Source organism: Brassica oleracea, chromosome C6, assembly GCF_000695525.1.
Source record: "Brassica oleracea var. oleracea cultivar TO1000 chromosome C6, BOL, whole genome shotgun sequence".
NCBI lineage: Eukaryota > Viridiplantae > Streptophyta > Magnoliopsida > Brassicales > Brassicaceae > Brassica > Brassica oleracea.
This window is the reverse complement of record NC_027753.1, coordinates 39,442,968-39,470,673: the sequence shown is the minus strand read 5'-3', so window position 1 is coordinate 39,470,673 and position 27,706 is coordinate 39,442,968. Positions and strand designations below refer to the sequence as shown.

Here is a 27,706-nt window from a genome sequence, read left to right as displayed (position 1 = left end):
AGAAGAAGACGATCAGACAACTACTGTCCGCTTCTATTATCTCTCAAAAAAAAAAAAAAAAAAAAAAAAAAAAAAAAAAAAAAAAAAAGCCGATGTCAGAGCTATAGAAACTTTTAGCCATCCGCTTTAATCTATAAATAAACTATGTGTCTCTCTTAATGGCTAGGGTTTCTAATCTTTTTTCCCAAAAGTTATTTTCTCAAAAGCCTTTAGTAGTCGTAATCGAAACGCCAAATCATTACCGTTCAACTGAAATCCAACAGCTCTCCTTCTCTCTTGTACGCTATCTTCTTCTTCTTCTTCAACTTCTCTTTCTCCAAATCTTGTGTCTTTTTTCATTTCTAGGGAACTTTTTTCAGATTACAATGGAGAAAGGCGCTAGATTTGAGGGAGACAATACGAAAAAGAAGAAGACAGTTGGTGATGGATTTGTCGGCGGTTTTTTCCCTGTCTCTACCACCAAGATCGCGTGGAAATCAAGAAAAAGATCAAGTACTTCTTCTCTCTCTGTCTCCTTTGTTTCTTTGTTTTCTCAGATTTTTTTGTCTTTTCATTTTATCGTCTGAACGATTTGGGCTGTTAAAGTCATGCTTGAATACTTAGCTCTCTCTCTCGGTTAACTGTTTCATCAAAGGCTTTTTCTCTCTGTCTTTAGCTTCAGTTTTAGCATTAACGACTTAGATTGCAGCATCAGTGAACTCAGACAAAGCACCGGGAGATGCTATGGAGGTCACACCAGAGAAGGATGAGTCAACAACAACAACAACAGCAATGGAAACCGATAAAGCTGGGGAAACAATGACCACCACAACCCCTCCTGTTCTGTCCGAGAAAAGAAAAGCTCTGTTTGAGCCGCTCGAACCCATCACAAACTTGAACGGAAAACGACCAACAACAGATGCTGATTCCCTCTTGCCACCGCCAGATTTCGAGTCTGCAAACTACCCGAAAGGCTGGTTGATCGGTAAGAAGAGGAAGCTGGTGAATGTTGATGTGGTTGAGAGCATGCGAAGAATCGCTGTCCAAGAAATGAACAGAAAGGTAAAAAAGACTCTTGTTGTGTGTTTCTTTTTTCTTGTTGGTAAATTTTGTTAGATTAAAAGAGGATTGTGGGACAGGATCGAGAGATAGATGGGTTAAACGAGCAGCTAGAAGAAGACTCGCGCTGCTTAGAGCATCTGCAACTCCAGCTGCTAAAAGAGAGAAGCAAGAGAACGGAGATTGAAAGAGAGAACACAATGCTGAAAGAGCAAGTTGATATGCTTGTCAACATGATTCACCAAGAAGACGAAGAAGAAGAAGTACCAGAAGAACCCTAGCTAATAGCTCTGTTCTGTTTGTTTATTCATTTGTCCATAAAACGTAAGGGAGAAAGAAGCTTTACTACCATCTATTTATCTGGTTAAGCTACTGTTGTGTCCTCCTGTTAGAACAAATAATAATCAACTACATTATATTTTGAACCTGGTGTGTACGTATGTATGTGTCTGAGCTTGCTTCAGCAGGAGACAGAGGCCAAAAAAGAATAAACAAATGTAGATAGAAATGGTTTGTGTATATATAACTGATGTGGTGTTAAAAAGTGTAATCCTTTTGTGTACTATGAATAAATGAAATTCTACGGACCACGAATTTTCGAGAGTCCATCATATTAGCTTTTGCAAAACAAACCTGCATGAACACGAAAGAGATTTGCTTCAGTATTTACATGTCCATCCCCAGGCAACACCTTCATTTTTTTCTGATTTATTTGACTAATAAAACAAATGCTGAAGTTAAGAAAGACATTGAGAGAAAGCTCAGGTTGTGTAAACCAAACTTTTTGTTTTATTATTCTCACAGATCCATTATTCAATCACTGGTTTTATTCTTTGGTAATGACTACTACATTACAGACACTCTAAAAAAAATTTCATTCTTCTTTCTGATGGAAAACACGGAGATGACTAAGATTACCATTGAGGGTCGCGTGATATATCCTTTTGTCTCCAAGTCCCAAATCCGACAGTATCAAATTACCCTGCAAACAACAAGATTAATGCAGAGACAAGAGTGGGTAAACGCCAACACAAGCTAAAAGCATATAGTAGTTTTACTACAAGCAAATACCTCGCTGGCCATTAATTTCCGGACATTGCTAGCATACAGTTTGGGATTATCCTTCTCTTCTTGTGAAGGGTAGTATACAGGTAACCGTATCACCTCCAAGTGGTTTACAAATTGACAGAGAAGGAAGAGAACGTGACGTGCCTGGATAAACAAGAAACGGTGAATTTATTTTCAAGGCCAAAAACTTGAGAGTTTGTTAAAAAACAGAAACACTCACTCCGGATATTGTATCCCATGCTGCACTGAAACGCTCGTACGGGTATTTTAGTATAACAGGAAGAACAGGAGTTCCGGCCAAAAATGCACCTGTCTTGAATGTAAGCAAGTAGTCTCCGTTGGTGGTTGTTCCTTCTGCAGTGACACCAAACCAGTTTTATGTAAAAATGATGGCTTGGTTGGTAAATGGACTACAGGAGCAGTACTGAACCTGGAAAAAGCATAATAGTCGGAGCAGATTTATTCTTATGAGCTTCTCGAACTCTCTCATTTACAGTGCCTGTAAAGATAATTAAACAGCGGTTATATACATAGTATGAAGACTATATTGAGCATCATTAGTTAGATATTATACTAGACTAGCATACACTAGTTACTGTACTGAGAAAGGTGAAGAGCAACTTCTCCTGAAAAAATCACATACCAGATACACCCTTGAAGTCAGGTGACTTTGCCTCTCGTTGGACATAGACACAACCAAGGCACTTGCTGCAATAGAAAGAAACAAGATTGTATAATTAAATTTGAGATGATCGGTACAAAAGAAAAACAGAAACAAGGACATTTTGATATTTTGATGAGCTAAAAAGGATTTTTTTTTCAAGAACTTAGATAAAGTTATTCAGAACTAACCTGATGAGGCCAACAAGAGGAAGTTTGCCCACTGATCTCTTCACAACCAAAAATAAATACAATTGTCATTGCCAGAAAAAAAAAAGATAATAAAAAAAATGTGAACTTCAGAAAGTAATTTTAACAGAAGCAGTACTATATATAGCATGACTCTATCAACTAACCTTGGCAACAAAACTAGGGAAAGAAGCAGACATATGATACAAAATGTCCAGGTACGAAACGTGATTAGACACAATCACTCCAGGTCTTTCAGGTTCCTCCTTATCGGTTTCCCCTTCCTGTAGGAAAAAAACAAACGCCAAGCCATGAGTGAGTAACAAAACCTTGAACCAATTACAGCAAAAAAGAGGTCCCCAGATACTATATAAATTGTACAACAACAAAAACTCCTCCTTTGAGCCAACATTGTCAGTACAATCTAGAATCCCACCAAATAAATGAATCTTCTTACAACAAAGTCTGACACTTTAAAGTTCCCTATCCACACCTACAAGGCTACAAGTTCTTCCACACACGTAATGAAACTTGGCTTATACCTCAAATAAGGACCATCCTAATGAATTGTACAACAACCTATACCTCAAATGTCCCCAGAACAGTGCCTGCCGACAATAAAGTCTGACACTTTAAGGTTCTTTATCAAGCTCCCCACATTATGAATCTCAACTTATACCTCAGAAGAAGTGGTTTCAGGATCCGGACAGCTCTCAGGAATCCAATAAAACCCAAACACGAAAAGCAAAACCCTCGAGAGAAACCTCCCACACCGCACGATCACAGTCCTTCTCCACCCACCCATGTGAGCATAATCTTCCTGAACAACTTCTTCTTCCTCCTCTTCCTCTCCCCCACGATACGGAGACGAGAACAGAGTAAACACTCTGCACACCAAGTAATACAGAAGCAAGATCGTCATCGCCAGAATAAACCGAACGGGCACAAGCGTCACCATCGCCACCGCGAGCTTGGCTTTCTCCGCCGCCGGAAAAGGACCCAACCCCATCGTCCCGTACAAATCCGTCCTCGCGTAAGGCGCGAACTTTTTGTCGAGCTCTTCGATGGCGGCGGAGACGTCGGATTCCGATTTGAGCAAGGGGCGTTCCTCCTTGCTCGTCGGTGGATTCGAATTCATATCCTTTAGCTCCGATTCCATTTATTATTGCCTTAAAAATCTAATCTTTTTTGTGGTCTCGCAGTTTTGGGGAATCAGACAAGGAAGAAGAGTGGTGGGTTCTTGTCTGATTGCGGATCTAAGGAACGTGTCATTCGCAATCCGTCTCTTCGTCGTCTCTAGATTTCCCCCATGAAAGGTTTCAGCTTTCGCGCACACGTATAGATTCGTCGACGTTAAAAAGGTAAACGTGAAACGAGAATAAGGGGTTTTGATTCGGTGAGACGAGGTGCATGGTAATGTAATATACTTGAGGAGAACAAACTGTTTTGTTTTTTTTTTTTTTTTGTTAAATAAAGCATATGACTTGGTTGGATTAATCAGATGTCTTATTGTAAGTCGCTGCCTGATCAATGTTAAGCTGGATCCAACCTGAGATTGATTTAACCATTTTTGGTATGTTAATGGATTCTTTAGAATTTTTTAATCAGGACTTTTTTACTAATTACTATTCAGTATTCTGTAGTTACACTTTAGTGGCAACACACAGAGCAAACGGGAATCATGTATCAGGCGTGTCCTCCTACTTAAGAATAAAACTGTAAGTGATTCACAAGGCATGTCTCCTTTCAATTCAGAAGCAGGATTAATCATTTTGTTTTAATTTACTAAAGAGATTAGTAAACATTGACAATCAAGTGGCTTAATTATAATATAGAAGTTTGCAGAGTCCAAGACATACTCATAGCTACCAATAGTTCACTATCACGACAATTAGATTCCATTTCACTGTGAGTTGAGTGGTCTTTTCTTCTGTTTTTTTTTTGTTTTTGTTTTTCTTTGTTGAGTACCAATCAGAAGCGTATATCACGATGAAAATAATGCATACATTCATTGTCATTTCATTTGACAATGACCTTAATTAGTGTACTTGTAGTAGTTTACATTATGGAACAATCTTACCATGACCGACTTACTAGCGTGAACAAAGGGTGTGACGACCTGGGATTCAGTAATAAAAAAGTTCATAAAAGATATATATATATATATAGAGAGAGAGAAAGAGAGAGAGAGAGTGAGTGAGTGAGAGAATAATTAACTAAGTTTTTGTATTTTAAAAACGTATAAAATAATTATTTAGGTAAAACAATTGGACATATTATCAGACAAAGTTTTTGAAAACTTTTGTTTTGTATAAATATCACAATTTAAGAATTGCTTTACGATAGGGAGTAAATAAAACTTGGCCGGAAACTCGTAATAATCTTGGATCGACCGAGTGTTACTAACGTTGTGTTTGGAAGAATATGGTTGGTTGATTATGTTAGTGACATCAAATCATCAGCTTGCACTAGCTGCCAACATTGTAAGAACTAACAGAAGTAGCAACACCATCCACATTCCACACACTGTAAATTTTTGTAATGATTAGGTAATAAAATAGCAGTAATTCACGTGAATCCCCAATAATTTTCTCATGCACAAAGTGGGGTCCTAACTCTCTTTTTTATTTTTGTTCCTTTGCCACTTCTCTCGCCAGCCCTTCCTCTTTTGTTCTCTTCACTACCTCCAAACTTCCCAAGAATCTCTCTATTCCTCCTCTCTCTCTCCTCTTATTTTCTCTCTGCGAAGAGAGAATCCTCCTTTACGAAAATGTCGAAGAAAGCAACTTTTCTGCCATTGAATCTCTCACTTGCTCCTTTCCTTCTTGTTCTTCTTTATCTTCTTATGTTGTGTGTTAACGTTGCTCATAGCGCCCACGAGAAGAAGATTCTCAGTCTACACAACAACATTTGGTCTCTCACCAAATCAAACGAACCTTCCAGTTCATGTTTCTCTCACAATCTTGGTGAGTTTGTTTCTCAAACGTTCACCAACCATAGAGAAAGATATATAGATATACACTGTTTCTTTGCTTTAGTTTAATATTATTAATTAATGGCGTGATTTATGGGTTTTAGATTAGCAAAAGCCTCAAACTTTGTTTAAGCATTTAACTAAAGTCATTACTTTTGTAGCTCCCTTTTGTAACTAATACTATATGCTATAGCTGTTTTTTCTAAAGCTTTACAAAGTATTTATGGAATCTTGAGATTCTTTCCTCCAACTCATCTAACATAAATGTTTGTTTCTTTTGCGTCTGTTGCCTCCTGAAACTCTGTTTTATATATCCTCTTGTTGACTCTTTACTCTGTTTACGTTAGTATTTATAGAAGAAACTGATGGTTTTGTTTTGAGAACTTAGCAAAAGGAAGAGAATCATCATCCACTACACTGGGGATGAAACATAGGGGTCTTTGCTCAGGAAAGACTATAGATTGGGGTAAGAAACTGAGAAGAGCCTTAACTCTTGACAACCTTCGAGTCCAATCACTTCAACTCAGAATCAAAGCCATGAGCTCAACCACAACAGACTCCATTTCAGAAACTCAGGTTCCACTAACCTCAGGGGTGAAACTTGAGACTCTGAACTACATCATCACAGTTGAACTAGGAGGGAGAAACATGACTTTGGTAGTTGACACTGGGAGTGACTTGACTTGGGTCCAATGCCAGCCTTGCAAGTCATGTTACAACCAACAAGGTCCTTTGTATGACCCATCAGTCTCATCTTCATACAAGACAGTTCTCTGCAACTCATCCACTTGTCAAGACCTTGTAGCAGCTACCAGTAACCCGGACCGTTGTGGAGGCAGCTATGGTGTTGAAAAGACAAGTTGTGACTACGTCGTCAGCTATGGGGATGGTTCATACACTAGAGGAGACTTGGGAAGTGAGAGTATCCAGTTAGGCGACATAAAAGTGGAAAACTTTGTCTTTGGTTGTGGTCGAAGCAACAAAGGTCTATTTGGAGGAGCTTCTGGTCTAACGGGTTTAGGAAGAAGCTCAGTTTCTTTAGTCACACAAACCATGAAAACCTTCAACGGAGTTTTCTCATACTGTCTACCTTCTCTAGAAGATGGAGCTTCTGGCTCATTGTCTTTCGGTGACTACAAGAACTTAACTTCAGTCTCATACACTCCATTAGTACAACACCCTCAGCTTCGTTCCTTTTACATTCTGAACCTCACCGGTGCCACCATTGGTGGCGTGGAGCTGGAATCTCCAAGCTTTGGTAGAGGGATTATAATCGATTCAGGAACGGTTATCACTAGACTACCACCTTCTATTTACAAAGCTGTGAAGACAGAGTTTCTGAAACAGTTTACTGGGTTTCCTTCAGTTCCTGGCTATTCAATCTTAGACACTTGCTTTAACCTCACAAGCTATCAAGATGTAAGCATTCCCACTATCAAAATGATCTTCCAAGGTGACGCTGAGCTTGAAGTGGATGTCACTGGTGTGTTCTACTATGTCAATCCTGATGCATCTCTGGTCTGCTTGGCCTTGGCAAGTCTGTCAAATGAAAACGAAGTTGGTATCATCGGAAACTACCAGCAGAAAAACCAGAGAGTAGTGTATGATACCAAACAAATGAAACTTGGCATTGCAGGAGAAAACTGCAGTATCTGATGATTGTGTGTTCCCTTCCCATATCATGAAAGCCAATCATCTCTTTTGGCAAAGCCAGTTTGAATTCTTCAACTAGTCAGTCATATATATATGTGTGTCTGTATCGGTATAGCAACTGTAAGAAACAATCCTCTTATAAAAAAATTATCTAAAACAGATGAACATACAATGAACAAACAAATACATCTAAGAGAATCCACTTGACAGGTTTGTCTAAGAATCTGGATCAAGCTTCATTAGTTAACAGAGCAGTCATCTCTATCTTGTCAGTTTCAACCACATCTTCACTTCTTCGGTTCATCAACATATCAGCAGGAAGAATAGTTGAGCTGGGATCAACGTTAGGTATCAAAAAGACCAAACCAATTGGAATTACTCTCAACAAACTCCTGATCACAATAACCAACCAAAGATTATCAAACTGAGTACGTGTAACTTTCAAGGCGTGTAGCAACACTCCTCCACCCCATGAGGACAACAGATGTCCTAAATGTTCAATAGACATGAGCAAAGCAAAGAAAGTGCCCTCCATACCAGCAGGGCAGAGCTTGGAGCTGAGAACAAGTAAGGGTAGCCACTTGATTCTACTGATCATGTGAGAAACAAACTCATCTACCACAATGAAGAAGTAATCAGGAACACCGAGCTTCAGATTTATGCGCAGGACCAGGATCAAGTCGAGAAATCCTGACAGGACTGATAAGGAAAGTGCCCAGAAGACTACATTCCGGAAAGGGAAGTTCTTCAGAAAGTTCTGATAAAGCAGTATGCCCACGAGAGAGCCTATTGCACCAAAAGACATAATGGATCCAACTGCTTCCTAAGGAACAGAAAATAACAAACATTAAGGCACAGACATTAACTAAGAGATGAGATCTCCATAAACAAAGTCAAAGCACCTTAGAGAAGGAAGGCCCATCCTTAGAATCAGTGTACCAATAGAACATGCCTTCATGAATGTGCAAGCTCACTGCAGCTGACAACAACATGAACAAGCATGGGCGCCACACCTCACCATATTGAAAAGTTTTCCATATTGCACTTCCGGCATCTATAAACTTCTCATTCACCTGAACACAAAGTTAGTCTATTAAGTAAACAAATATAAAACAACCACACCTTTGGTCTATAAGGATAGCAAAAAAAAACGTACATGCTTGCCACCTGGACTACGAGAAGGAGATTCTTTCAAAATCAACCCAACCACAACAGTCAATCCTGCAGTCATACCAAGTAAACCATACACACCCTGCCAAGAAACAGGACAAAATGAAAACGCTTAAAGCATTGTTCAGAAGCCTAACAAGGAGAGCTTGAAAGAGCCTTACCTTGGACCCAAACAAGTGAACCAAAACGCCACTAAGGGAGAAACCAACCAAGGATCCAATAGAAGAACTCATACCACACAGACTCTGCATATCTGCAGCGAGCGTAGGATGGCTTATGCTAAGCTGTGTCACACAAGCATCAATAGTCACATCAGCTATAGCAACTCCAGCACTTCCCGCCACAAGACAGGACAACGCCAGTCCAAGCTGCAGATTCTTATGCAGAGATAACACCATCATAGACACCATACTAAGCACACCTACCAAGTAAAAAAGATGACATCTTTCCTTTATTAGTAACCAAAGATATACCTTTAAGCTAAGAACACCTTTCAAACAGAGAAACAAAGATTTAATCTTTCCTTTATTAAAGAACCAAAGAAACTACCTTTAAGCTAAGAACACTTATCAAACAGAGAAACAAAGATGTAACCTTTCCTTTATTAGTAACCAAAGAAACAACCTTTTGAGCTTAATCAGTGACCTTACCAGCGAAAATGAAATAAGGTCGCCTCCTGTAACCAAGAACCGGTACAACATCGGTCAACAGACCCCAAACCGGTTTAATGATCCAAGGAACCTGAATCAAACCAACGTAGACCTGAGCTTCAGAAGGCTGTATCATCTGCTCGTCTTTGAAGTAGTACTGCGTGCTGACTTTGCTGAGCCCTTTGCCGAGCCCTTGGCTTACGCCGTAGACGACGATCACGCCGAAGAAGAAGCTCCAGTGAAGCTCTTCGACGAGCATTCTTAGCCACCGCAGAGGCCTTTTGAACATTAGATCTAAGATCATTCCTCCTTGGTTACTTCGCCTCGAAACGGCGTCGTGCTCTGTTTCCACTGATCGGTTCGCCATTGATTACGAGCTGGCGATCTGAGTAGATGGACCAGTGTTATTATATAAGCACTGGGGTTGATGACGTCACGCGTGACGCAGTTAATCTTGGACTTTGAAAGCTCGTGACGAGCTTTGGGAGTTCATCGATCGGAATCGTACTTTGTCTTCCCTCCCTGAGAAGTGAGAACCGTCCGTTGACGGCGTTGAGTGCGTGCCCTTCCGTTAGTTGACTGTGATGTATGACTTTGCAGTTTGGTCAGCCAAGTTTATAGCGCAAAAGCAATGAGCCATGCTCACTAATCATCGTGAATCAGACCCACAAATGCGACTATGGTAAATAAAATATAATCTTTTTTTTTTTTTTGTCAGCTATGCGGTAAATAAAATATAATCGGTAACGTTTATTTAGACAAATCCAAACTATGCGAGATAGAATATTTATATTTTCAGATATGAATGAAAAAATTCCCAATCGCACAGATAATTTTTACCTGTCACTGCCAAATTAATTCAGAGGCTGATTATAGTTGGTAAAATTGTACTCTCTAATTGACAAACTTTACCATAACTGTTGACAATTCCTTCCACATGCAACAAGATTTGGGGGCAGGTAGTAGTCACATTAAATTTAACAAAATGTGACTCTTGTCCATACTAAATATTAAGAAAACAGATAACAGTTTCGGAGTTATGAAATTTATTATATACGATCACTCATATCTAAGTACAATAGTTTGGTCCATGATAAAATTATACTCCTTCTTTTCGTTGTTTAGGTAGAAACACACATATTAAGAAAACTATTTTTTATCTATAAAATATCATTAAAACTATAAATTAATGGTATTTAACCAATTACAAAATAGACTATTAAAATATGATTGGGTACACAGTTTTTAATAAATTAAAAGTTACTTAGAAAAATAAAAACATTTTATAAATTGGAACATCAAAATTCTGTAAAACATCTTACTTTTAGGAACATAGAAAGTATAATATAGTTGTGTGTGTTAGTTAATGTGTGTTTGCATGAGATGTTGTTCCCAAAACCATTATATATTTTTTTTCTAATGACAAGAGTATATATGAATATTTGTGTTAAAGACTGACAAGTAAATATATTCAAATATTTAACCGAACAAATATTCCAGCTTTTTTTAATTTTTCAAAAAAAAATATATAAGAAAGTTTCTTGCTCTTTGGCATCACATCCCTCATGGGCCGACCAAGAAGTAGATCAACCATGAAGAGATAAATATTGAGGCAACCAATTTTGCTTGCCTACTATCTCCAATCTTTCCTTTAGCTAAGTAGATCCTTCCACGTGTTAAACCTTAAATTGTAATGACAAGACAAAGCGTTATATACATTTGCAAGTCATAATCAACTTGAAGAAATTTTTCATTTCTATTCTGAGAACTTATTTATGGTGTTTAATAACCAATTTAGTTAGGAAAAATGATGAAAATGGTAGCATATATAAATCAATTATGCATTATTGCTGATTTTTTAAAAAGAAACGAAATAAACTTAATTGTAATGACAAGACAAAGCGTTATATACATTTGCAAGTCATAATCAACTTGAAGAAATTTTTCATTTCTATTTTGAGAATTTATTTATGGTGTTTAATAACCAATTTAGTTAGGAAAAATGATAAAAATGGTAGCATATATAAATCAATTATGCATTATTGCTGATTTTTTTTTAAAGAAACGAAATAAATCTAATATAAATACTCAACCATTCCCAACTATCTTTCTTTCTCATTAACACAATTGTCTCTGCTCTTTCATTCCTCTCTTTCACCGGTAATGGCAAAACTCTCTCAACGGAACAAGAAGATCATCGAGGACGAAACTATCGATAAAACCGCCACTGCGTCTGCGTCGCCAGTGGTTTTTAAATGCAAACGCAAACGGAAGTCGCCGCCTCAAAACGCTCCTCCGCAACGCAGCTCCTCCCACAGAGGCGTGACAAGGTTCTAAACCTCGAACGACGACGTTGTTCTACACCTTCCCTTTTGTTGTTGGTAATTTTCTTTATTTGATCATTTTAAAATTTTCCTGTTGAGTAGGCATAGATGGACAGGGAGATACGAAGCGCATTTGTGGGATAAGAACAGCTGGAACGAGACGCAGACCAAGAAAGGACGTCAAGGTTTGTATCGATACCTACACACATACATCATTATACGTATGCCTTAACAGAGAGTTTTAGTTAGTTGGTTCACGGTCTTAGATTTGATTCCTATGATGTCGGAAACAGACTCCGTCCTTCATTCACAGTTCTTGATTTTATTTTATTTTTATTTTTTTGTTTCTTTTTCTAATTTTGGGGTATTTTGATGATGGTGATGTGCAATGGATGATGAATGCTGACTCATCAAGTACAGTTTATCTAGGTGAGATTTTTTCTTCTTTTTTCCATCACTTTTTCTTTTTAATTACTCGTCAACAAAGTGATGAAAAAAGTCTCCATATACATGTGTGATGTAGTTATCAATTAAAGAATGAATTATTAGCTGTTCTTTCTGGGTCCAACGCTATCCGTATTTGTATATATTATAGAAAAATTATTTAGAAGAACCTTATTGTATACTCGTATTAAGACGCTAATATATATGGTTCTATGGATAGGAGCATATGACGAAGAAGAAGCAGCAGCACGTGCCTATGACTTAGCGGCATTGAAGTATTGGGGAAGAGACACACTCTTGAACTTCCCTGTAATTTTCTCCTAATCCCATTTTTACTTTCTCAAAACAAAATTCTAATTAAGAGTTAAAAATCACTAATGTCTCGCCTGCTAGTTTTTAGAACTCAAGAAACATGCATGTATGTTGTTCAAAAAAAAAAGAAGCATGCATGTACTTGTAATGCAATGTTAAATTAATTTCTTCATTGAAATGTTATCATTAGTTATTTTAAATTAGTTGAAGTGTTCTGGTGAAATTTTTAGTTGTCTACTTATGAAGAAGACGTCAAAGAAATGGAAGCCCACTCCAAGGAAGAGTACATAGGATCTTTGAGAAGGTAAAAACCACTCAACTGTGTCAAACTGATTAAACATAGTTTTATAACTAAATTGCTATCATTATTTGGGTGTAGGAAAAGTAGTGGGTTTTCTCGTGGTGTTTCAAAATACAGAGGCGTTGCAAGGTAATAGAAGTTCAATATAAAATAATCAAATAGTCATATTAGATTAACTACTCCAATATTAAAAGAATAATGGCCGGTTAAATAAGTTTCAAAAGATTATTATAGTATATACAAAAGTTGTTGAAGCATGAATCTTGCAGGCATCACCATAATGGGAGATGGGAAGCTCGCATTGGAAGGGTGTTTGGTAATAAATATCTATACCTTGGAACATACGGTATGTAATCGCATTTATCCTTTACTATATGTTCCTTTTTCTAGTAATATTTTATGAAAATTGTAAATTCCTGGTTTAGTTATAAAACTCATCTTAGCAGATTCAAGTCCTAAAATTTGGGATTAGTATTGGTTATCCTTTAAGTGGGCTACTACTACAAAAGTACTTAGACCCTGACATAATTTTTCATATATATATACACAGAGAAACTAGATTTGATAGAATTAAAACTGATATAGAAAGAACGAATGCATATGCATGTGGTCAAGCAAACAACTCCAAGACATTTTTTCTTGTCAATAGTTCCAAGAAAATTTTAAGTCAAGCACATGGTAGATCTCATAGAAAGATAAAGATCTCCAAAGAATATCTAAGGTATAAAAACAAGTATGTTGGGGGAGGGGATCGGACTTGCTTGATATACGGGTTCACTGTCTATGAACCTTTAAGAGAGATCAAATCTTGTTGGTTGGGAACTAGATCACCAAACCCATCTATCTACTTACTCAAGCTATTTATTATTTTGTTTTTTAACTTTTCAAGTTGCTCATCTAACTTTATTGGCAAATTTATTCACTTGGAGCAGGTCCATTTTTTGTTTGGGTTGTTATATATCGAAACCTCAACAATAATATTTATAAATAACATTTTTTTTAAAAATCTAGTAACATATGTCAATTGTTTCTGAATTATTTTTATTCAGTGTGTTAGAGGTCGAATAAATTAAAAAAAAAAAGATAATGTTTAGTTTCCTATGGATCACAGTCGGTCACAGAACATGCATACATTACTATATTAGGCAAATACGTGATAGATATCCACTTAGCATATCGGGAAAGTTTAATACGAATAAAAAGCGATTTATATCAGTGGGATAGAAGTTATGTGAAATTACGCTCTATACGCAAATGTTTTGATTTTGTTCATTTTAAACCATGGTCACGTGCAGCTACGCAAGAAGAAGCAGCCAGAGCATACGACATAGCGGCAATAGAGTACCGTGGACTTAACGCCGTTACCAACTTCGACGTCAGCCGTTATCTAGACTTACCGGCAACGAAGAAACCCAACGCCGCCGCAAGTCCAGAATCACCAAACGATCAAACATCGTCGGATGATAACAATTTTACGAAAACAGAGGAGGTAACCGAACCGTCTACGCCGCCTGAAGCTATTCAATCTCGCCGGAGCTTCCCAGACGACATCCAGACGTATTTCGAGTGTCAGGATTCCGGCAAGTCAGCGACGGAGGAAGACGTTATCTTCGGTGGTTTTAGTTCTTTCATAAGCCCTGGTTTATGTAACGAGTTTGATTATTGGTCTTGATCGTATGGTACTATGTTATGCATCAAAAAAATGATTTCTTGGCGGTAAAGCTACCCAACTTTATTATAAAAACACAACACCACATAAGATTGTTCTTTCAACTACAGACACAAACTGAAACATTGCTTGAGACAAGATCTTAGTTCAACAACGCATCTGCTAATGGAAATGTCGGAGTTATATCAACTGGTACCTAAACACACAAACAAACCATGAACGCAGATTATTTATTTGTAAATGTTTAATATGTATTAATACTATTATTCTGTTAAAGAGACTGTACCTTAACGCTCTCAAGCTTCTCCAGAGCGGTTTTCAATGGCCCTGTGATGGTGCAGTACTTATTTAAAAGCAATGTTGCTGCGTTTTTGTCACCTCTTCCTTGAATCGTGAGTATCTCACGGCTCAAACTCTCAACTGCATCTTCTATCTATAAATGCAGAAGAACTTTAAGATTTTGGATATGAAGAATCAGAAAGTACTCATGGAATAAATCAAGAACTTAGATGGGATACCTTAGTGAAATCAACTGAGAATGTAGAGTCCTCATGGAAAACAAAGGCTCCTTTCTCATATAACCAGTTAAATTGTAACGCTTGCCCTTTCCTGAAGCCAGAGGAGATAGTTATGATGGAGTGTACAAGGCAGGGATTATTTAATATTATCATTGCATTACCCATGAGCTTCTGTGAGACCAAACCGGATGGATCGAAAGCATCCAGCTAGGAAAGAAACATACATACTCTCCTCCATGCTCTTTGAAAGCAGACCCTGTTGATTCCCATACAGAAATAGAACATGAAACAGTGGTTCAATTGAGTTAGAAAACAGATACTAGAGATTCGTTAACTAATAAAGATGATTATAGACCTTGGTGATGAGAAACATTAGTGCCCAAAGACCAACTATATCTGCCTTTGCTTCTTCCACTGCAGAATAAACGTCTTGCAGTTCCTTTGAGTCAAATGAAAAGACAAGGGACACAAAAAATATTAAACTACAAGTTGTTTTTGTGGCTAGTACATAAGATTCTTTAAGAAAGGAAGTAAAACCTTTCTCACTGAAGAGGTTCGACCATCAGGGAGTGTTATGCTATGCGGACCAATACCATGGCAACACTCATGGCAAATGGTGTGAGTGAAGAAAGATTCAAAATCAACAAATCCTCGTTGTTCCTTGCTGATGATGATTTCAGCTATAGGCTTTAGAATATGTTCAAACCTGGAAAATAAAAAAAGGCTTAGTAAGAAGTAATGCGTTTTGTAGGTGAAACATGAAGAGGGGACATTACTTTGCTTCTTGAACGTTTTTGAGCATAACCATTGATGTTCCTCTTTCTTTGACAATTTTCTCATCATTGGGCAAATTGAAAGCAACAGTCTGAGGACCGTTCACATCCTGTCACAATCAAGAAACAAGCTAAATAAAAGACAAGGCATGGCTCTCGGATCATTACTAGGTGGATACTTACTCCGGAATTGTAAATTAACTGGATGACCCGAATAGGAGCAGCAGACACATCTTTTGATTTGTACACACTGTCAAGCGGGAGATTGTCTTCCAATAGCTATCAGAAAGTGAAAATGAAACATGAACTCAGAGACAATGGAAAATGTATTGATTGAATTTGCAAATCTAGAGGAATGTACCTTTAGATTGTCACCAAAGAGTTTCAGATCTGCTGTGGCTTTATCATCTTTAATACCGATGAAGGCTTCAAATGAAGCCTGCGATGAAAAATAGATACAGATTAGAGAGAGAGATATCATGCAAAGAACATAATGTAAGTTAAAATTCAAATGGTTAAAGGAGTTGCAAGGAGACCGTTATTGTACAAATGCAAAGCTAAACGCTAGGATTGTGACTATAAGAACAAGTAGATCACTGCAAGAGGAAGATTAATGGAGATTCTTACCTTGTAGCCAAAAATTTCATCTTCGTATGTCTCATATGGACCAATGGTAATATCCAACTTTGAATCCTACATAAGTTGATAGAGGTGTGAATGACAATCTCCCAGACAAGAAATTGCAGACTTGATAATAAAATAGCCAAAGAACAATCCTCTTCTAACTCTTATGAAACACTACTTATCTATGAACATGAATGGGCAAAGAAGAGGTACCAAGTCCATCCATGCAATGTCTGACTCATAGTAGTCATTTGAAAGGAAGGCTTCAGCTTTGCTGTGCAGCAGCTTCTTCAAACTATGGAAAAAACATTATGTAGTCTTTCAATACAGAAAGCCACTCGAATGGGAAAATATCTTTTATTATGGTAAAGACAAGAAACTGTATGATATTATACCTCTGGGAAGTGACCAAGTCTCCAGCTTTTTGCAAAAGTTCAGAGGCTTTTGTGAGGAAAGGTCGATATATCTCTGAATAGGGAATACTATACAGATCCGAATTAGAGTCAGAGAGATGGTCAGATAGAGAAGCATCTAAATTAGCTTCACTTCGCCTTTTTATAACACTGAAAAATCCTGTTGCAGCACGCTTTTGCTCTTCCGTGAGACTACTGAGCCATGAGGTGAACTCCTATAAGATTTTCGAAACACATTTCTTACCATGGGTTACAAAAAATGGAAAACAAACATCAAACATTGTGAAAATGTGTACCATTTTATCCATATCAGGAGGGTAGAAATTGGCACCAGGTGGTTTAGTCACAGGAAAGGCTGCTCTATATTCAATACCCTTCCAGCCATCAATACGTTTCGTTGCTTCAGGAATAAACTTTACAGCTGAATCAGCCGTACTCAAGTATGGTTCATTTTCATCCAAAGACGACCTACAAATTAATGTGAAACTAAACATCAATCTCTTGTACTGATCTCTCCTAATTGTCATGAGGTAAACACATCAATTTCAATCTGTTAAATGAATTATGTTCATGACAACAACATCTTTTGCAACTTGTATTAACAGAAACCTTGCTGTAACAAAATCCAGTTCAATGATACTCACCATGGACTTTTGTTGATCAGGAAGTATTTCCATTTTAATTTGTCCAGTTCTGATGCATCAGCATGCTCCTTAAGCCAATCTCTTAGAGCTGGATTGCTGTGCCAAAGCTGTTTAGGATAACATACAACTTATCTAATTTAGTTTAATTTCAGCCATGAGATCTAATGTTCACAAACAGAACAGAAAATTCAGACTACAAATCTACAAAACCTGTTCATAGAAAATATCGTCAATAACTTTTGCAGCCTTCATGATTAGACCAAGCGCTTTCTGATCTGCCTCACAGAGTTCTGTCAACTGCATAGTCAAGAAAAGCTGAGTTTTGTGGAAACAAATAAATCACGTTAATATATGTGACAAGTTAATACATTTGCTTCTAGGGTGACAGGAGAATATCTCTGGAGTTGCTTCTGCAGAGATAAGCTACGAGCCTCAGTATTCACTTGACACCTGCAACAAACTCAGAAGAAACACTCTTTGTAAGATAAGAACTTTCTATAAAAAAAAAACCTTTAGCTCAGCGATGGATATGTAACGAAAAATTGTCTTTTGATGTTGTTAGTACATATCATGGTATATATCACTATATCAGAGATGACCAGAAACGGAAAAAGAAATTACTCAGGAAAGACTAATAAGAGTTTATGTGTACCTCTGTCTGATTATGTGGAATAGTTTTCCATATCCATTTAGATCATAAGGCACATAACCAGGATCTTTCTTGGCCAGAAGGTTTCTGTATTCTTCATAAGGTATGTATTTTACAGCAGAGACTTCCTCTTTCTAATATATATAAGAGAAAAAAACGAAATAGTGAGGACTTTGAGAATCCTAATTATCACTAAAACTTACAACTTTGTAAAAGGAAAAAAAATCTCACTTGAAGAGTAAAGGCTTCTAATGGGATTGGATGCAGAACTGTAACAAGATACACATCATTGAACTGATTGTTTATGAATTTCCCATCGTTTAGGACACTGTAAAAGCACACAAAAGAAAAAGCAACATAAGAATATCTACCTGAGACAAGATATAAAGAGAGAGAGAACATAGCATCACATAAGACAAGAAAGTTGAATTTTAAAACAAACCATTCTTGAAGAAAGACGAATAACTTTTCAAATGCATCCTTTGGGAGTTTTATGCCTAGCTCCTCTTCCAGCTCTCGCCTACACAAAAAAATTAGACAGCAACTTTAGTAAAATGGCCTCAAATAAAGGCAATGAAGAATCAGATTTATCTTACTGTGCCGATATAAGAGATGGATCACCAGCTGAGATATGACCAGCACTTGAGATGTCCCATCGACCAGGCCAAGAATCTTTATCATCAGAGCGGCGTTGGAGAACCAGTTCTTGAGTGCTCTCCACAAAGATCCAGACATTAACTGCACGATGGTAATCTCCATCTCGGTGAACCTTTGACCTATAATGAAGAAGGACACGGTGTGACAAAAAAGACAATTTGATTTTAGATAACAGGTCAACGAAGCATCAAACCAAACAAAAAACATAAAGGAAGACGTAGACTGTTTCCAAGGAAAGACGTAAACGTTAGCAATGGTCCAAATCACTTCTAGTACGAATATATTTATGTATTTTTTTATCTAAAAAGAAAGGGAAAAGCAGACATGCCTGGGTTTGGACACACCGGTCTTCTCTCCGGAATTGGTCAGAACGTCGAAGTGCTCTTCCACCATAGCTTCTATCTCTCTCTATCTCCTTCGTGACTGTCCGTAATGAAATAAACACATTACCTAAATTATTTATACAAGACGAAGTCTCTCCGTCAAATACAAAAACTGAAAGGAGTGACGTACTTTGCATACTTGCAGAATAAGCGAAAGACTTAGTTTTATTTATTTATAAGACTTTACTTTATTGGTTTCAATATGAGTTTATAAAGTCATGATGCAAATCATTACACTACAGGAAAAGTGTATGAACGCCGATGAATTTTTCCAGAGAATCTTTTTGGTCAGAAAAATATTGACAAATTTTTGAGAACTTTCCGGGAACATAAGCAAGTTGTAGGAATATACTCGGAAAGTTCCGATGTGAATGTGTTGCCGGAAGTTTCTCGGAAATATGTTTTTTTTTAACTTAAAGTTTCTCGGAAATATGTTGGGAAGTATGATATGATCCAGCAAAGGACTTAGTTTTCTCTAGTTTTATTGGGGGCAAAATAAAACTAAATAAATTAAATTGAAATATAAATAAAATTAATAGTATTATTTAATAATAATATCATATTTTAAAATCATTGATGAACAAAAAGTACCACTGTAAATATATATATGTTATTATAATTTACTATTATTTTCCAAAAATGATAATAAATGTTATACAAAAAAATATGAAAATATTATTTTGGTTATTGTATTTTGATTATTTAGTAATATATTTATCAAACAAACAATATATACTAATTGTTTTAAACTTTATTTTAAATTCTTCTTGTGGAAATTTGTTAGTATTGTTTCAAAAAAAAAAAAGGAAATTTGTTAGTATAAAAATAAATTGTTAGTACGTCACTTTAAAACAATTAATTTTGCAGGAAGGATTATATAATTTAAATGTTGTAATTCATTTGAAAGAGTCGAGCATGCAGTCAGCGAGCATGCAGCCATATATACAAAGCGCAACACATGCACATTCATCACACTTTGAGTGATCTAATTAGCGTTCATATTTGTTCAACCACTCGGCTTTCTGCGGAAGAGCGCAGCTACACTCAGATATCAAAGGCATACTGGCGGCTGAGACAAGTTGCGACTTTTCTAAGTTCATTATTGCTAATAAACAACACCACAAGAACAACAAAAAACTAGTAACTGTCGTTATCCCTAATTAAGAAGATAACAATACATGCAAATTAAAGGGAGCTGTAGACGTAGTGTTCAAACTTTTGGATTCTTTCCGGAGACTTTTACATTTGTGTTGATAAAAAAAAAGGTGTGTTGATGCCTGGAATTATCTACACCTTACAGCTTAGCTGATTGAGAAAGAGATAACGAAGACCAAGACCTCTTTGCTGTTTCCAAGTAAACGCAAACTTTCTCCTCGCATATACCTTAGAAAATCCGTCTATGCATCTAAGCATCTTACCAAGTAAACACTCAGGAAAAAAGCAACAGGCATCATAAACATGAGAACTTATTTTCTTTGGATTCTCTTACCTCTGCTACTTTTGCTGAATCTTGCAGATCTCCCCGTTTCCAGATCAACTTGTCCTAGTCGGTGTGGAGAAATCGACATCCCACACCCATTTGGAATCGGGGAGGGCTGCTATCTCAATTCATGGTACGAAATTAAATGTAATCTTAATGCCTCTCTTTCAGCTTCAAAGAAGCCCGTCCCCGTTCTTTCCGTAATTGACAAGGAAGTTGTGAAGATTACTCCTCCATATTCAATTCGTATAAAACATTCAATAGCTTCAAAGGGATGTTCAAGCGATGGAGAAGAAGAGCTTGAATCACTTTTGAATTTGACTGGTACCCCTTTTTACCTTGGTCCTATGAATACCCTGATAGCGGCTGGTTGTGGCATCACAGCAACGTTAACAAATGTCGAGCCAAGCATAGCGGGGTGCAAATCTAGATGCGGCAAAAAAAACCATACACCTACTCAAGATTTTCTTGCACTAGACGAGTGTATTACAGATTATAGCGCCGACGCCGAGTTTTGTAGAAAAAGGAGCATTGCGGACGAAAAAAGATGCAGCGGTATTGGATGCTGTGAGGCAAGCATCCCTAGTGGACGTCAACAGATTGTTGGTGTCAGAATAGATAACACCACGACAACGGGAGGGTGCAAAGTTGCCTTCTTAACAGACGAGGACTACCTTTTGTCAAATGGTGCTGATGCTCAAAGAATTCATTCTAAAGGAAATGCTACGGTTTCGCTGGGATGGCTCATCAGTACGTCGAATCCTTCTTTTTTCGACTCTCTGGGATGCCATACTACGAAAGAGTACAGACAAGCAAGCGAAAACCAATATGGAATCCCTTGTGGAATGAATTGTACATGCGACAATTATTCTAGCTTTTCAACCTATGGAATATGTGATTGCACTCGGGGTTACAGAGGCGACCCATATGTTGTTGGCGGATGCAAAGGTTAGTGATTGTGTTACTACTTCATGTTTCTATTCTAATCTTCTATGATGACCAAAGCAAACATATGTGAAGCTGTCTAAACAAAAACGCTATGGGGTCATCATTTGATTTCAGTTTCATTATTTTCTAAACCAGATATTAATGAATGCCTAGAAGGAAAAGACGAAAATGGAAATCCCGTGAGTTGTGCAAGCGGAACTTGTGTCAATTTGCAGGGAGGCTATACGTGTGTTTACGAAAATCAACGACGGCGAGTAATTGCAATCGGTAACCATGTAAAATTTTGATCCACATTTATTTTATTATATATCCAAAACGATATATACAATGTTTCTTTTCTTTCTTTTGTGTGTGTTGCAGGGGTTGGTTCGAGTTTTGGGTCATTGATCTTTGTTGCTGGAATATACTTGGCATACAGATTTATTAGAAAGCAAAGAAGGTTAAACCAAAAGAAGAAGTTTTTCAAACGTAATGGAGGCTTATTGTTGCAGCAACAATTAACTTCAACGCAAGGCAACGTCGAAACGACGAAAGTGTTTACTTCAAAGGAGCTGGAAAAGGCCACCGAGAACTTCAGCTTAAACAGAATACTTGGACAAGGTGGTCAAGGTACCGTGTACAAAGGGATGCTGGTCGACGGTAGAATTGTGGCAGTGAAAAAATCCAAAGTCGTGGACGAGGACAAGTTGGAAGAGTTCATCAACGAAGTTGTCATTCTTTCGCAGATCAACCACAGGAACATCGTGAAACTCTTGGGATGTTGCCTTGAGACACATGTCCCAGTTCTCGTCTACGAGTTTATTCCTAACGGTAACCTTTTCGAACATCTTCATGATGAGTTTGGTGATATTATGATGGCTACTTGGGAATTGCGTCTCTTCCGCATTGCTATCGATGTTGCAGGATCTCTCTCATACTTGCACTCGTCTGCATCGTTTCCAATCTATCACCGAGACGTCAAGTCTACAAACATAATGTTGGATGAGAAGTATCGAGCCAAGGTGTCTGATTTTGGAACCTCAAGATCGGTAACAGTGGATCATACCCACTTAACAACCGTGGTTTCAGGTACGGCGGGCTATATGGATCCAGAGTATTTCCAGTCTAGCCAGTTCACAGATAAAAGTGATGTTTATAGCTTCGGAGTCGTTCTCGTGGAGCTTATCACGGGAGAAAAGCCATTTTCTTTCTTGCGGTCTCAAGAAAACAGGACATTGTCAAGTTATTTCACTCTTGCAATGAAAGAGGACAAACTCTTTGACATTATCGATCCACGAATCAGAGATGGTTGCAACCTGAACCAAGTCACTGCAGCGGCGGATATTGCGAGGACGTGTTTGAACATGAAAAGGAAAAAAAGACCAAGCATGAGAGAAGTGTCCATGGAACTAGAGAAAATCCGTGGGTCGTCGGAGGACATGCAGTCGCATGAGTACGTTGCCGAAGTCAAAGAAGACAAAAACAAAAGTGTTGTGGAAGTTAACATAGGGGAATGTTCTTGGACTAACGTGGCTGTCACCGCTCCAGCTTCTCAAAACAGTGTCGCTACATCGTCATTGTCAGATACTGAACCTTTGTTTCCTCTTCAAACTCGGTAAAAGTCGCCTACCACCACCATAGTCTCATATATCTTTGCTTTTATGTTGTATTCTGATGCTCGTGTGTGAGTGAGTCTGAATGTACTTTTTATTAAGGTCTCCAAGTTGTGTAATAAAGGATCTCGTTTCTCAACTTTCGAGGCAGATAATCAACTTTTCGATGGTGTTTTGGCTTGGTTAGTTGACTTTATTTCCTTTTTTGGGCATAGTTGACTTTATTTCCATATTCATTAATCAGTTGAGATAATATAATTTTAAAGATTAAACCCATCACCGTAACCGTTGACAAGTTGTTCCCTGTGTGATCTTATTTTATGCATAGCTTGCTTGCTTCCATGAAACTCTCATCCAGCGAAGCGGCTCAATGATTGTTAGCTCTCATACAAAAAATCATTACGAAAAAAATGAAAAAACTGAAAACCAAAAAAAAAAAAATCTAAGAAAATGAAGAGAGAGAGACTTTTCTTTTGTATCCCACTCTCTCTCCTTACTCTGTTCATCTTCAATAGCCCTTCTTTGATGACAACAGCTCAAAACATCAACTCTTCTACAAGTTCTTGTAATAGAACCTGTGGAGGAATCTCGATTCCTTTCCCGTTCGGTATCGGACAGAAACACTGTTACCTCAATGACTGGTACGAGGTTGTCTGTAACACCACCACCACCAGCTCCGGTAACCTCCTAGCTCCGTTCCTCTCAAAGATCAACAGAGAGTTAGTAACCATCACTCTCCGAAACAGCATCGACACTTCATACGGCGTCGTCCACATCAAATCTCCGGTGACTTCCTCCGGCTGTTCTCAACAACCCGCCGTAAAGCCTCCTCCTTTAAACCTCACCGGCAAAGGAAGCCCATTTTTCATCACCGAGACGAACCGTCTCGTCTCGGTAGGCTGCGACGCCAGAGCGTTGGTTACCAACATCGAATCTCAGATCATAGGATGCGAATCGAGCTGCGATGGGAGGGACAACAAGAACAAGAGTCGTTCAGACAAGATCTGCGGCGGTTACAGATGCTGTCAGGCCGTGATCACGGCGGATAAACCGCAAGTGATCGGCGTTAACTTAGAAAGCTCCGATGGAGGGGACTGTAAAGTTGCGTTTTTGACGAACGAGACTTACTCTCCGGCGAATGTGACCGAGGCGGAGGAGGTTTATAGTAAAGGGTTTAGTGTGGTTGAGCTTGGGTGGTTCTTTGATTCTCGGTTAAGGGATCCAGTGGGGTGTGTGAACTTGACGGAAACTGGGATCTACACGAGCGCACCGAGCTGTGTTTGCGAGTACGGTTACTTCTCTGGGTTTGGTTACAGTAACTGTTATTGTAATAATATTGGTTACAGAGGGAATCCTTATCTTCCTGGTGGATGTGTTGGTAAGATCTTCATCTGATTGGCTAGTCAGTAACGTATCTGTTGATTCGATTCTCATTTTTGTTTGTTTGTAATTGTTGTTAAGACATTGATGAATGCGAGGAAGGAAAAGGACGAAACAGCTGTGGAGAACAGACTTGTGTGAATGTCCCTGGTTCTTTTAGGTGTGAGCCAAAGGAATCAGGGAAGATCAAGCCTGTGATTCAAGGTGAGTCAATGGAGTTTTTGTGTTCAGATCAAAGAGTTGTCTTTATGTTTTTTTGGGTCATTGTGCAGGTCTTATTCTAGGTTTGGTGCTGTTGTTCTTGGTTCTTGGGATATGGGGGTTGATCAAGTTCGTCAAGAAGAGAAGAAAGATCATCCAGAAGAGGAAGTTCTTTAAACGTAATGGAGGTTTGTTGCTGAAGCAACAGTTAACTACACAAGAAGGAGGTAATGTGGAGACATCGAAAATATTCACCTCGAAAGAGCTCGAGAAGGCGACGGATAGCTTTAACAAGAACAGAGTTCTTGGGCAGGGAGGTCAAGGTACGGTCTACAAGGGAATGTTGGTAGATGGACGGATCGTCGCTGTGAAAAGATCAAAAGCTTTGGATGAAGACAAAGTCGAGGAGTTCATCAATGAAGTCAGTGTTCTCTCGTAGATTAACCATAGGAACATTGTGAAACTCATGGGGTGTTGTCTGGAGACGGAGGTTCCCATCTTGGTTTATGAGCATATTCCAAACGGAGACTTATTCAAGCGGCTGCACGAAGATTCTGATGATTACATAATGACTTGGGAAGTGCGTTTGCGGATAGCTGGGGAGATTGCAGGAGCGCTTGCTTACTTGCACTCGGCTGCATCTACTCCGGTCTATCATAGAGATATCAAGACCACAAACATACTTTTGGACGAGAAGTATCGAGCCAAAGTGTCGGATTTTGGTACTTCGAGGTCTATCAACATAGATCAGACTCACTTGACAACTCTAGTCGCAGGTACTTTCGGATACTTGGATCCGGAGTACTTTCAGACCAGCCAGTTTACGGATAAAAGTGATGTTTATAGTTTCGGGGTTGTCTTGGTTGAGCTTATAACCGGAGAAAAACCGTTTTCTGTTATGCGGTCTGAAGAAAACAGAGGGCTTGCATCTCATTTCAACGAAGCCATGAAACAGAACAGAGTTCTTGATATTGTTGACTCTCGGATCAAAGAAGAGTGCAAACAAGAACAAGTGTTAGCTGTGGCGAAAGTTGCCAGAAGGTGTTTAAGCCTAAAAGGGAAGAAGCAACCAAGCATGAGAGAGGTATCCATTGAGCTTGAGAGGATCCGTTCATCACCTGAAGATCTATAGGTAACTCTCGAAGAGGAAGAAGAAGAAGAAAGGGAAATGGAAATCAACATAGATGATTCTTGGAGCGTGGAGATGACTGCTCCAGCATCTCTCTTTGATCTCTCGCCCAAGTTAGATGTTGAACCACTGGCTCCTCACCAAACATGGTGATTGATGGAATCTGATAAAACTGCAAAGATGTACCAAAATGTTTGTTTTAATTGTGTGATAATCTTTTCAGTATTACATTCCATTACAAAGATTCATTTATACAATGTTTTTGTGTGAATCATCTTCGGACACAATCAAATAATACAATACAAAAAGTTTACATTTATGGTTAAACATAAGTCATTTCTTTAGGCTATTGTTGTTACACACACACATTGCATTATAATGCGCATCAGCTTTGGCTGACACTCTTCAAAAGAATTTCAGTTTCCTCCCTTTAGAGAAACTGGCATGGACGTGTCCCATTTGACACATTGCCTTCTCTTTCCCGGTCATATCTGAACATGACAAGTGACTAGCGCCTAAAGTGACGGCAAAGTAGATGTAGATGGTGCAGAGGAAGGCCAAAAGGAGCATAGCGGTTAAAAGGAAGCGATGCCTCCTGAAAACAGTGGAGAAGCTACCCAAATCCTCCCATTGCTTCTTTAGCGCGTGTGGCCTACGTAGTGGTGATGATACAATCCCATCAAGAACCATTTCTTCAATAAAAAAAAACGATCTTTCTAGCTTAAACACCAACCTGAAATGACAAATGTGTTTGAGTTCATAAACAATTATTAAACTATATAGATAATTGAATCTGAAGTCAGCTCAAAACTTGACGCAAATAAATCACGAAAACAGATCAAACCAGACGAAGAGATTACAAACCGATTCGAGATCTGGAGATGAAGAAGAGCTGATTACAGCTCCCTCCGTCAACAATGAAAAAAAACTCCTAGTTTAGCTCCCCCCAAATAGCAGAAGCTTTGTCTTCGTCACCGTGGCGTTGTCAAAACTGTAGATCTCGCCTTCGTCGAGTTACGCCTCTAGAGTAAGAGACGATTGGCCGGTAAACGCGGTACGTCGAGAGCTCAAAAGAACATAGTCCGTTACAAATACCGACAATTAAGGAAATTTATTAGAAAAAGAAATTTTTTAAAGAGAGAGAGAGAAAGCGTGTTAGGTTGTGTTATGATGGAATCGAGTTATATTCCACTCACTTGTGAACTTGTATTAATGCTCTCAACATGTGGGGGTTGTTGTTATATTCTAGCTGGCTTTTAAGTTTTCGACCGACATTACATGACTATTCATACTTACATTTATACATTTGTATACCGTATCCTGGTGACTTAAAAATTGTCAATGCCTGAAATTGATTGCTAAATCCCGACAAATAAATCAATAAATCCGACTTGTAAGATTTGTTAAGTTAGGCTAATTTAATGTCATTAGTAAAGTGAGTAGTGGCCGGCCCTAGTGGGTCCATCTGGTGAGTTTTGTTTTTCTTTGTATAAAATCTTAGTGGGCTATTAATGGGCTATATATTTGTTCAGCTCGCTTACAGTGTATGATTCTCTTCGTATGGTCCCTAATGGGCTATCTATTTGTTGCGAGTATCATTCATTCATGGACTATGTAGACGGTTATTACGATAATCGGCATTGAAAATTTACCTATCGAAAGGAAAAAAATTGTTTTTAGATACGTCCAACTTGACATATGGTAGTTGAAATGGTAATTTATGTGAGCAGAGATGCAAAGTTATGATCACGTACTTCTCGAAGGTATAAACATAAAAGTGTGAATAGATATTTTATCATAATTTCACGGATTTTCCGAGATTAAAAGTTGAACCACGGAGATACTACTCCTCTCTAGTCTCTA

At 38.2% G+C, this 27,706-nt stretch overlaps 9 protein-coding genes across 10 annotated transcripts; 5 read left to right on the top strand and 4 right to left on the bottom strand.

Annotated features, from left to right (window-relative positions):
• The first annotated feature begins 206 nt into the window (after window positions 1–206).
• LOC106299611 lies at window positions 207–1,463 on the top strand. Its single transcript, XM_013735675.1, has 4 exons — window positions 207–278; window positions 360–492; window positions 689–1,041; window positions 1,119–1,463. Exons 2-4 carry the CDS (start codon window positions 366–368, stop codon window positions 1,317–1,319), a joined length of 681 nt encoding a protein of 226 aa, XP_013591129.1. The 5' UTR covers window positions 207–278; window positions 360–365; the 3' UTR covers window positions 1,320–1,463.
• Window positions 1,337–4,364, bottom strand: LOC106299610 (lysophospholipid acyltransferase LPEAT1). Of its 2 annotated transcripts, XM_013735674.1 has the most exons (9): window positions 3,635–4,364; window positions 3,123–3,239; window positions 2,959–2,996; window positions 2,750–2,814; window positions 2,537–2,605; window positions 2,327–2,460; window positions 2,110–2,250; window positions 1,957–2,020; window positions 1,337–1,671 (listed from the first exon to the last, which is right to left on the bottom strand). In XM_013735674.1, the coding sequence occupies exons 1-9, from the start codon at window positions 4,112–4,114 to the stop codon at window positions 1,652–1,654; spliced, it is 1,128 nt and encodes a 375-aa protein (XP_013591128.1). In that variant the 5' UTR covers window positions 4,115–4,364; the 3' UTR covers window positions 1,337–1,651. The 2 variants fall into 2 exon arrangements, with proteins under 2 accessions (XP_013591128.1, XP_013591127.1); XM_013735673.1 differs by lacking the exon at window positions 1,337–1,671 and having other exon boundaries at window positions 1,805–2,020; window positions 3,635–4,363.
• A 1,238-nt stretch (window positions 4,365–5,602) lies between these two features.
• On the top strand, window positions 5,603–7,741 carry LOC106299609 (protein ASPARTIC PROTEASE IN GUARD CELL 2). The gene is made up of 2 exons (XM_013735672.1): window positions 5,603–5,921; window positions 6,318–7,741. The coding sequence occupies exons 1-2, from the start codon at window positions 5,726–5,728 to the stop codon at window positions 7,583–7,585; spliced, it is 1,464 nt and encodes a 487-aa protein (XP_013591126.1). The 5' UTR covers window positions 5,603–5,725; the 3' UTR covers window positions 7,586–7,741.
• Window positions 7,702–10,082, bottom strand: LOC106299608 (probable folate-biopterin transporter 3). Its single transcript, XM_013735671.1, has 5 exons — window positions 9,403–10,082; window positions 8,914–9,173; window positions 8,739–8,834; window positions 8,485–8,655; window positions 7,702–8,405 (listed from the first exon to the last, which is right to left on the bottom strand). The coding sequence occupies exons 1-5, from the start codon at window positions 9,767–9,769 to the stop codon at window positions 7,812–7,814; spliced, it is 1,488 nt and encodes a 495-aa protein (XP_013591125.1). The 5' UTR covers window positions 9,770–10,082; the 3' UTR covers window positions 7,702–7,811.
• A 1,425-nt stretch (window positions 10,083–11,507) lies between these two features.
• On the top strand, window positions 11,508–14,542 carry LOC106296305 (AP2-like ethylene-responsive transcription factor At1g79700). Its single transcript, XM_013732410.1, has 8 exons — window positions 11,508–11,732; window positions 11,829–11,911; window positions 12,147–12,155; window positions 12,391–12,479; window positions 12,713–12,786; window positions 12,862–12,912; window positions 13,053–13,129; window positions 14,079–14,542. The coding sequence occupies exons 1-8, from the start codon at window positions 11,566–11,568 to the stop codon at window positions 14,453–14,455; spliced, it is 927 nt and encodes a 308-aa protein (XP_013587864.1). The 5' UTR covers window positions 11,508–11,565; the 3' UTR covers window positions 14,456–14,542.
• On the bottom strand, window positions 14,538–19,539 carry LOC106296304 (nudix hydrolase 3). Its single transcript, XM_013732409.1, has 22 exons — window positions 19,466–19,539; window positions 19,059–19,153; window positions 18,670–18,849; window positions 18,516–18,593; window positions 18,305–18,401; window positions 18,077–18,207; window positions 17,793–17,874; window positions 17,635–17,721; window positions 17,425–17,531; window positions 17,077–17,248; window positions 16,763–16,995; window positions 16,581–16,662; window positions 16,371–16,436; window positions 16,105–16,182; window positions 15,927–16,022; window positions 15,747–15,853; window positions 15,508–15,676; window positions 15,326–15,409; window positions 15,132–15,226; window positions 14,971–15,061; window positions 14,739–14,885; window positions 14,538–14,648 (listed from the first exon to the last, which is right to left on the bottom strand). Exons 2-22 carry the CDS (start codon window positions 19,121–19,123, stop codon window positions 14,595–14,597), a joined length of 2,301 nt encoding a protein of 766 aa, XP_013587863.1. The 5' UTR covers window positions 19,124–19,153; window positions 19,466–19,539; the 3' UTR covers window positions 14,538–14,594.
• An 841-nt stretch (window positions 19,540–20,380) lies between these two features.
• On the top strand, window positions 20,381–23,300 carry LOC106296940 (wall-associated receptor kinase-like 10). Its single transcript, XM_013733202.1, has 3 exons — window positions 20,381–21,541; window positions 21,677–21,808; window positions 21,902–23,300. The coding sequence occupies exons 1-3, from the start codon at window positions 20,572–20,574 to the stop codon at window positions 23,137–23,139; spliced, it is 2,340 nt and encodes a 779-aa protein (XP_013588656.1). The 5' UTR covers window positions 20,381–20,571; the 3' UTR covers window positions 23,140–23,300.
• A 244-nt stretch (window positions 23,301–23,544) lies between these two features.
• On the top strand, window positions 23,545–26,015 carry LOC106300931 (wall-associated receptor kinase-like 22). The gene is given in 3 exon segments (XM_013737199.1): window positions 23,545–24,511; window positions 24,595–24,717; window positions 24,786–26,015. Coding segments are annotated over 3 exon segments (2,262 nt in total). The 5' UTR covers window positions 23,545–23,583; the 3' UTR covers window positions 25,997–26,015.
• A 9-nt stretch (window positions 26,016–26,024) lies between these two features.
• On the bottom strand, window positions 26,025–27,035 carry LOC106300932. The gene is made up of 2 exons (XM_013737200.1): window positions 26,708–27,035; window positions 26,025–26,576 (listed from the first exon to the last, which is right to left on the bottom strand). The coding sequence occupies exon 2, from the start codon at window positions 26,531–26,533 to the stop codon at window positions 26,249–26,251; it is 285 nt and encodes a 94-aa protein (XP_013592654.1). The 5' UTR covers window positions 26,534–26,576; window positions 26,708–27,035; the 3' UTR covers window positions 26,025–26,248.
• Window positions 27,036–27,706: the final 671 nt, after the last annotated feature.

What these genes read in the sequence shown, in the direction of transcription:
- LOC106299611 (XM_013735675.1), top strand. Translation starts at nt 366, where the DNA reads ATGGAGAAAGGCGCTAGATTTGAGGGAGACAATACGAAAAAGAAGAAG. An exon ending in GAAATCAAGAAAAAGATCAA is followed by an intron (nt 493 to 688) that starts GTACTTCTTCTC and finishes CTTAGATTGCAG; the next exon opens with CATCAGTGAACTCAGACAAA. An exon ending in TCCAAGAAATGAACAGAAAG is followed by an intron (nt 1,042 to 1,118) that starts GTAAAAAAGACT and finishes ATTGTGGGACAG; the next exon opens with GATCGAGAGATAGATGGGTT.
- LOC106299610 (XM_013735673.1), bottom strand. Translation starts at nt 4,114, where the DNA reads ATGGAATCGGAGCTAAAGGATATGAATTCGAATCCACCGACGAGCAAG. An exon ending in GACTATTATGCTTTTTCCAG is followed by an intron (nt 2,461 to 2,536) that starts GTTCAGTACTGC and finishes GTGTCACTGCAG; the next exon opens with AAGGAACAACCACCAACGGA. An exon ending in CATGGGATACAATATCCGGA is followed by an intron (nt 2,251 to 2,326) that starts GTGAGTGTTTCT and finishes TTGTTTATCCAG; the next exon opens with GCACGTCACGTTCTCTTCCT.
- LOC106299609 (XM_013735672.1), top strand. Translation starts at nt 5,726, where the DNA reads ATGTCGAAGAAAGCAACTTTTCTGCCATTGAATCTCTCACTTGCTCCT. An exon ending in ATGTTTCTCTCACAATCTTG is followed by an intron (nt 5,922 to 6,317) that starts GTGAGTTTGTTT and finishes TTGAGAACTTAG; the next exon opens with CAAAAGGAAGAGAATCATCA.
- LOC106299608 (XM_013735671.1), bottom strand. Translation starts at nt 9,769, where the DNA reads ATGGCGAACCGATCAGTGGAAACAGAGCACGACGCCGTTTCGAGGCGA. An exon ending in TTCACTTGTTTGGGTCCAAG is followed by an intron (nt 8,835 to 8,913) that starts GTAAGGCTCTTT and finishes GTTTCTTGGCAG; the next exon opens with GGTGTGTATGGTTTACTTGG. An exon ending in GTAGTCCAGGTGGCAAGCAT is followed by an intron (nt 8,656 to 8,738) that starts GTACGTTTTTTT and finishes CTTTGTGTTCAG; the next exon opens with GTGAATGAGAAGTTTATAGA.
- LOC106296305 (XM_013732410.1), top strand. Translation starts at nt 11,566, where the DNA reads ATGGCAAAACTCTCTCAACGGAACAAGAAGATCATCGAGGACGAAACT. An exon ending in ACACACTCTTGAACTTCCCT is followed by an intron (nt 12,480 to 12,712) that starts GTAATTTTCTCC and finishes TGAAATTTTTAG; the next exon opens with TTGTCTACTTATGAAGAAGA. An exon ending in TCTATACCTTGGAACATACG is followed by an intron (nt 13,130 to 14,078) that starts GTATGTAATCGC and finishes GGTCACGTGCAG; the next exon opens with CTACGCAAGAAGAAGCAGCC.
- LOC106296304 (XM_013732409.1), bottom strand. Translation starts at nt 19,123, where the DNA reads ATGGTGGAAGAGCACTTCGACGTTCTGACCAATTCCGGAGAGAAGACC. An exon ending in ACCGGTGTGTCCAAACCCAG is followed by an intron (nt 18,850 to 19,058) that starts GCATGTCTGCTT and finishes TCTTCATTATAG; the next exon opens with GTCAAAGGTTCACCGAGATG. An exon ending in TAATGTTTCTCATCACCAAG is followed by an intron (nt 15,227 to 15,325) that starts GTCTATAATCAT and finishes GGGAATCAACAG; the next exon opens with GGTCTGCTTTCAAAGAGCAT.
- LOC106296940 (XM_013733202.1), top strand. Translation starts at nt 20,572, where the DNA reads ATGAGAACTTATTTTCTTTGGATTCTCTTACCTCTGCTACTTTTGCTG. An exon ending in TGTTGTTGGCGGATGCAAAG is followed by an intron (nt 21,542 to 21,676) that starts GTTAGTGATTGT and finishes TTTCTAAACCAG; the next exon opens with ATATTAATGAATGCCTAGAA. An exon ending in ACGGCGAGTAATTGCAATCG is followed by an intron (nt 21,809 to 21,901) that starts GTAACCATGTAA and finishes TGTGTGTTGCAG; the next exon opens with GGGTTGGTTCGAGTTTTGGG.
- LOC106300932 (XM_013737200.1), bottom strand. Translation starts at nt 26,533, where the DNA reads ATGGTTCTTGATGGGATTGTATCATCACCACTACGTAGGCCACACGCG.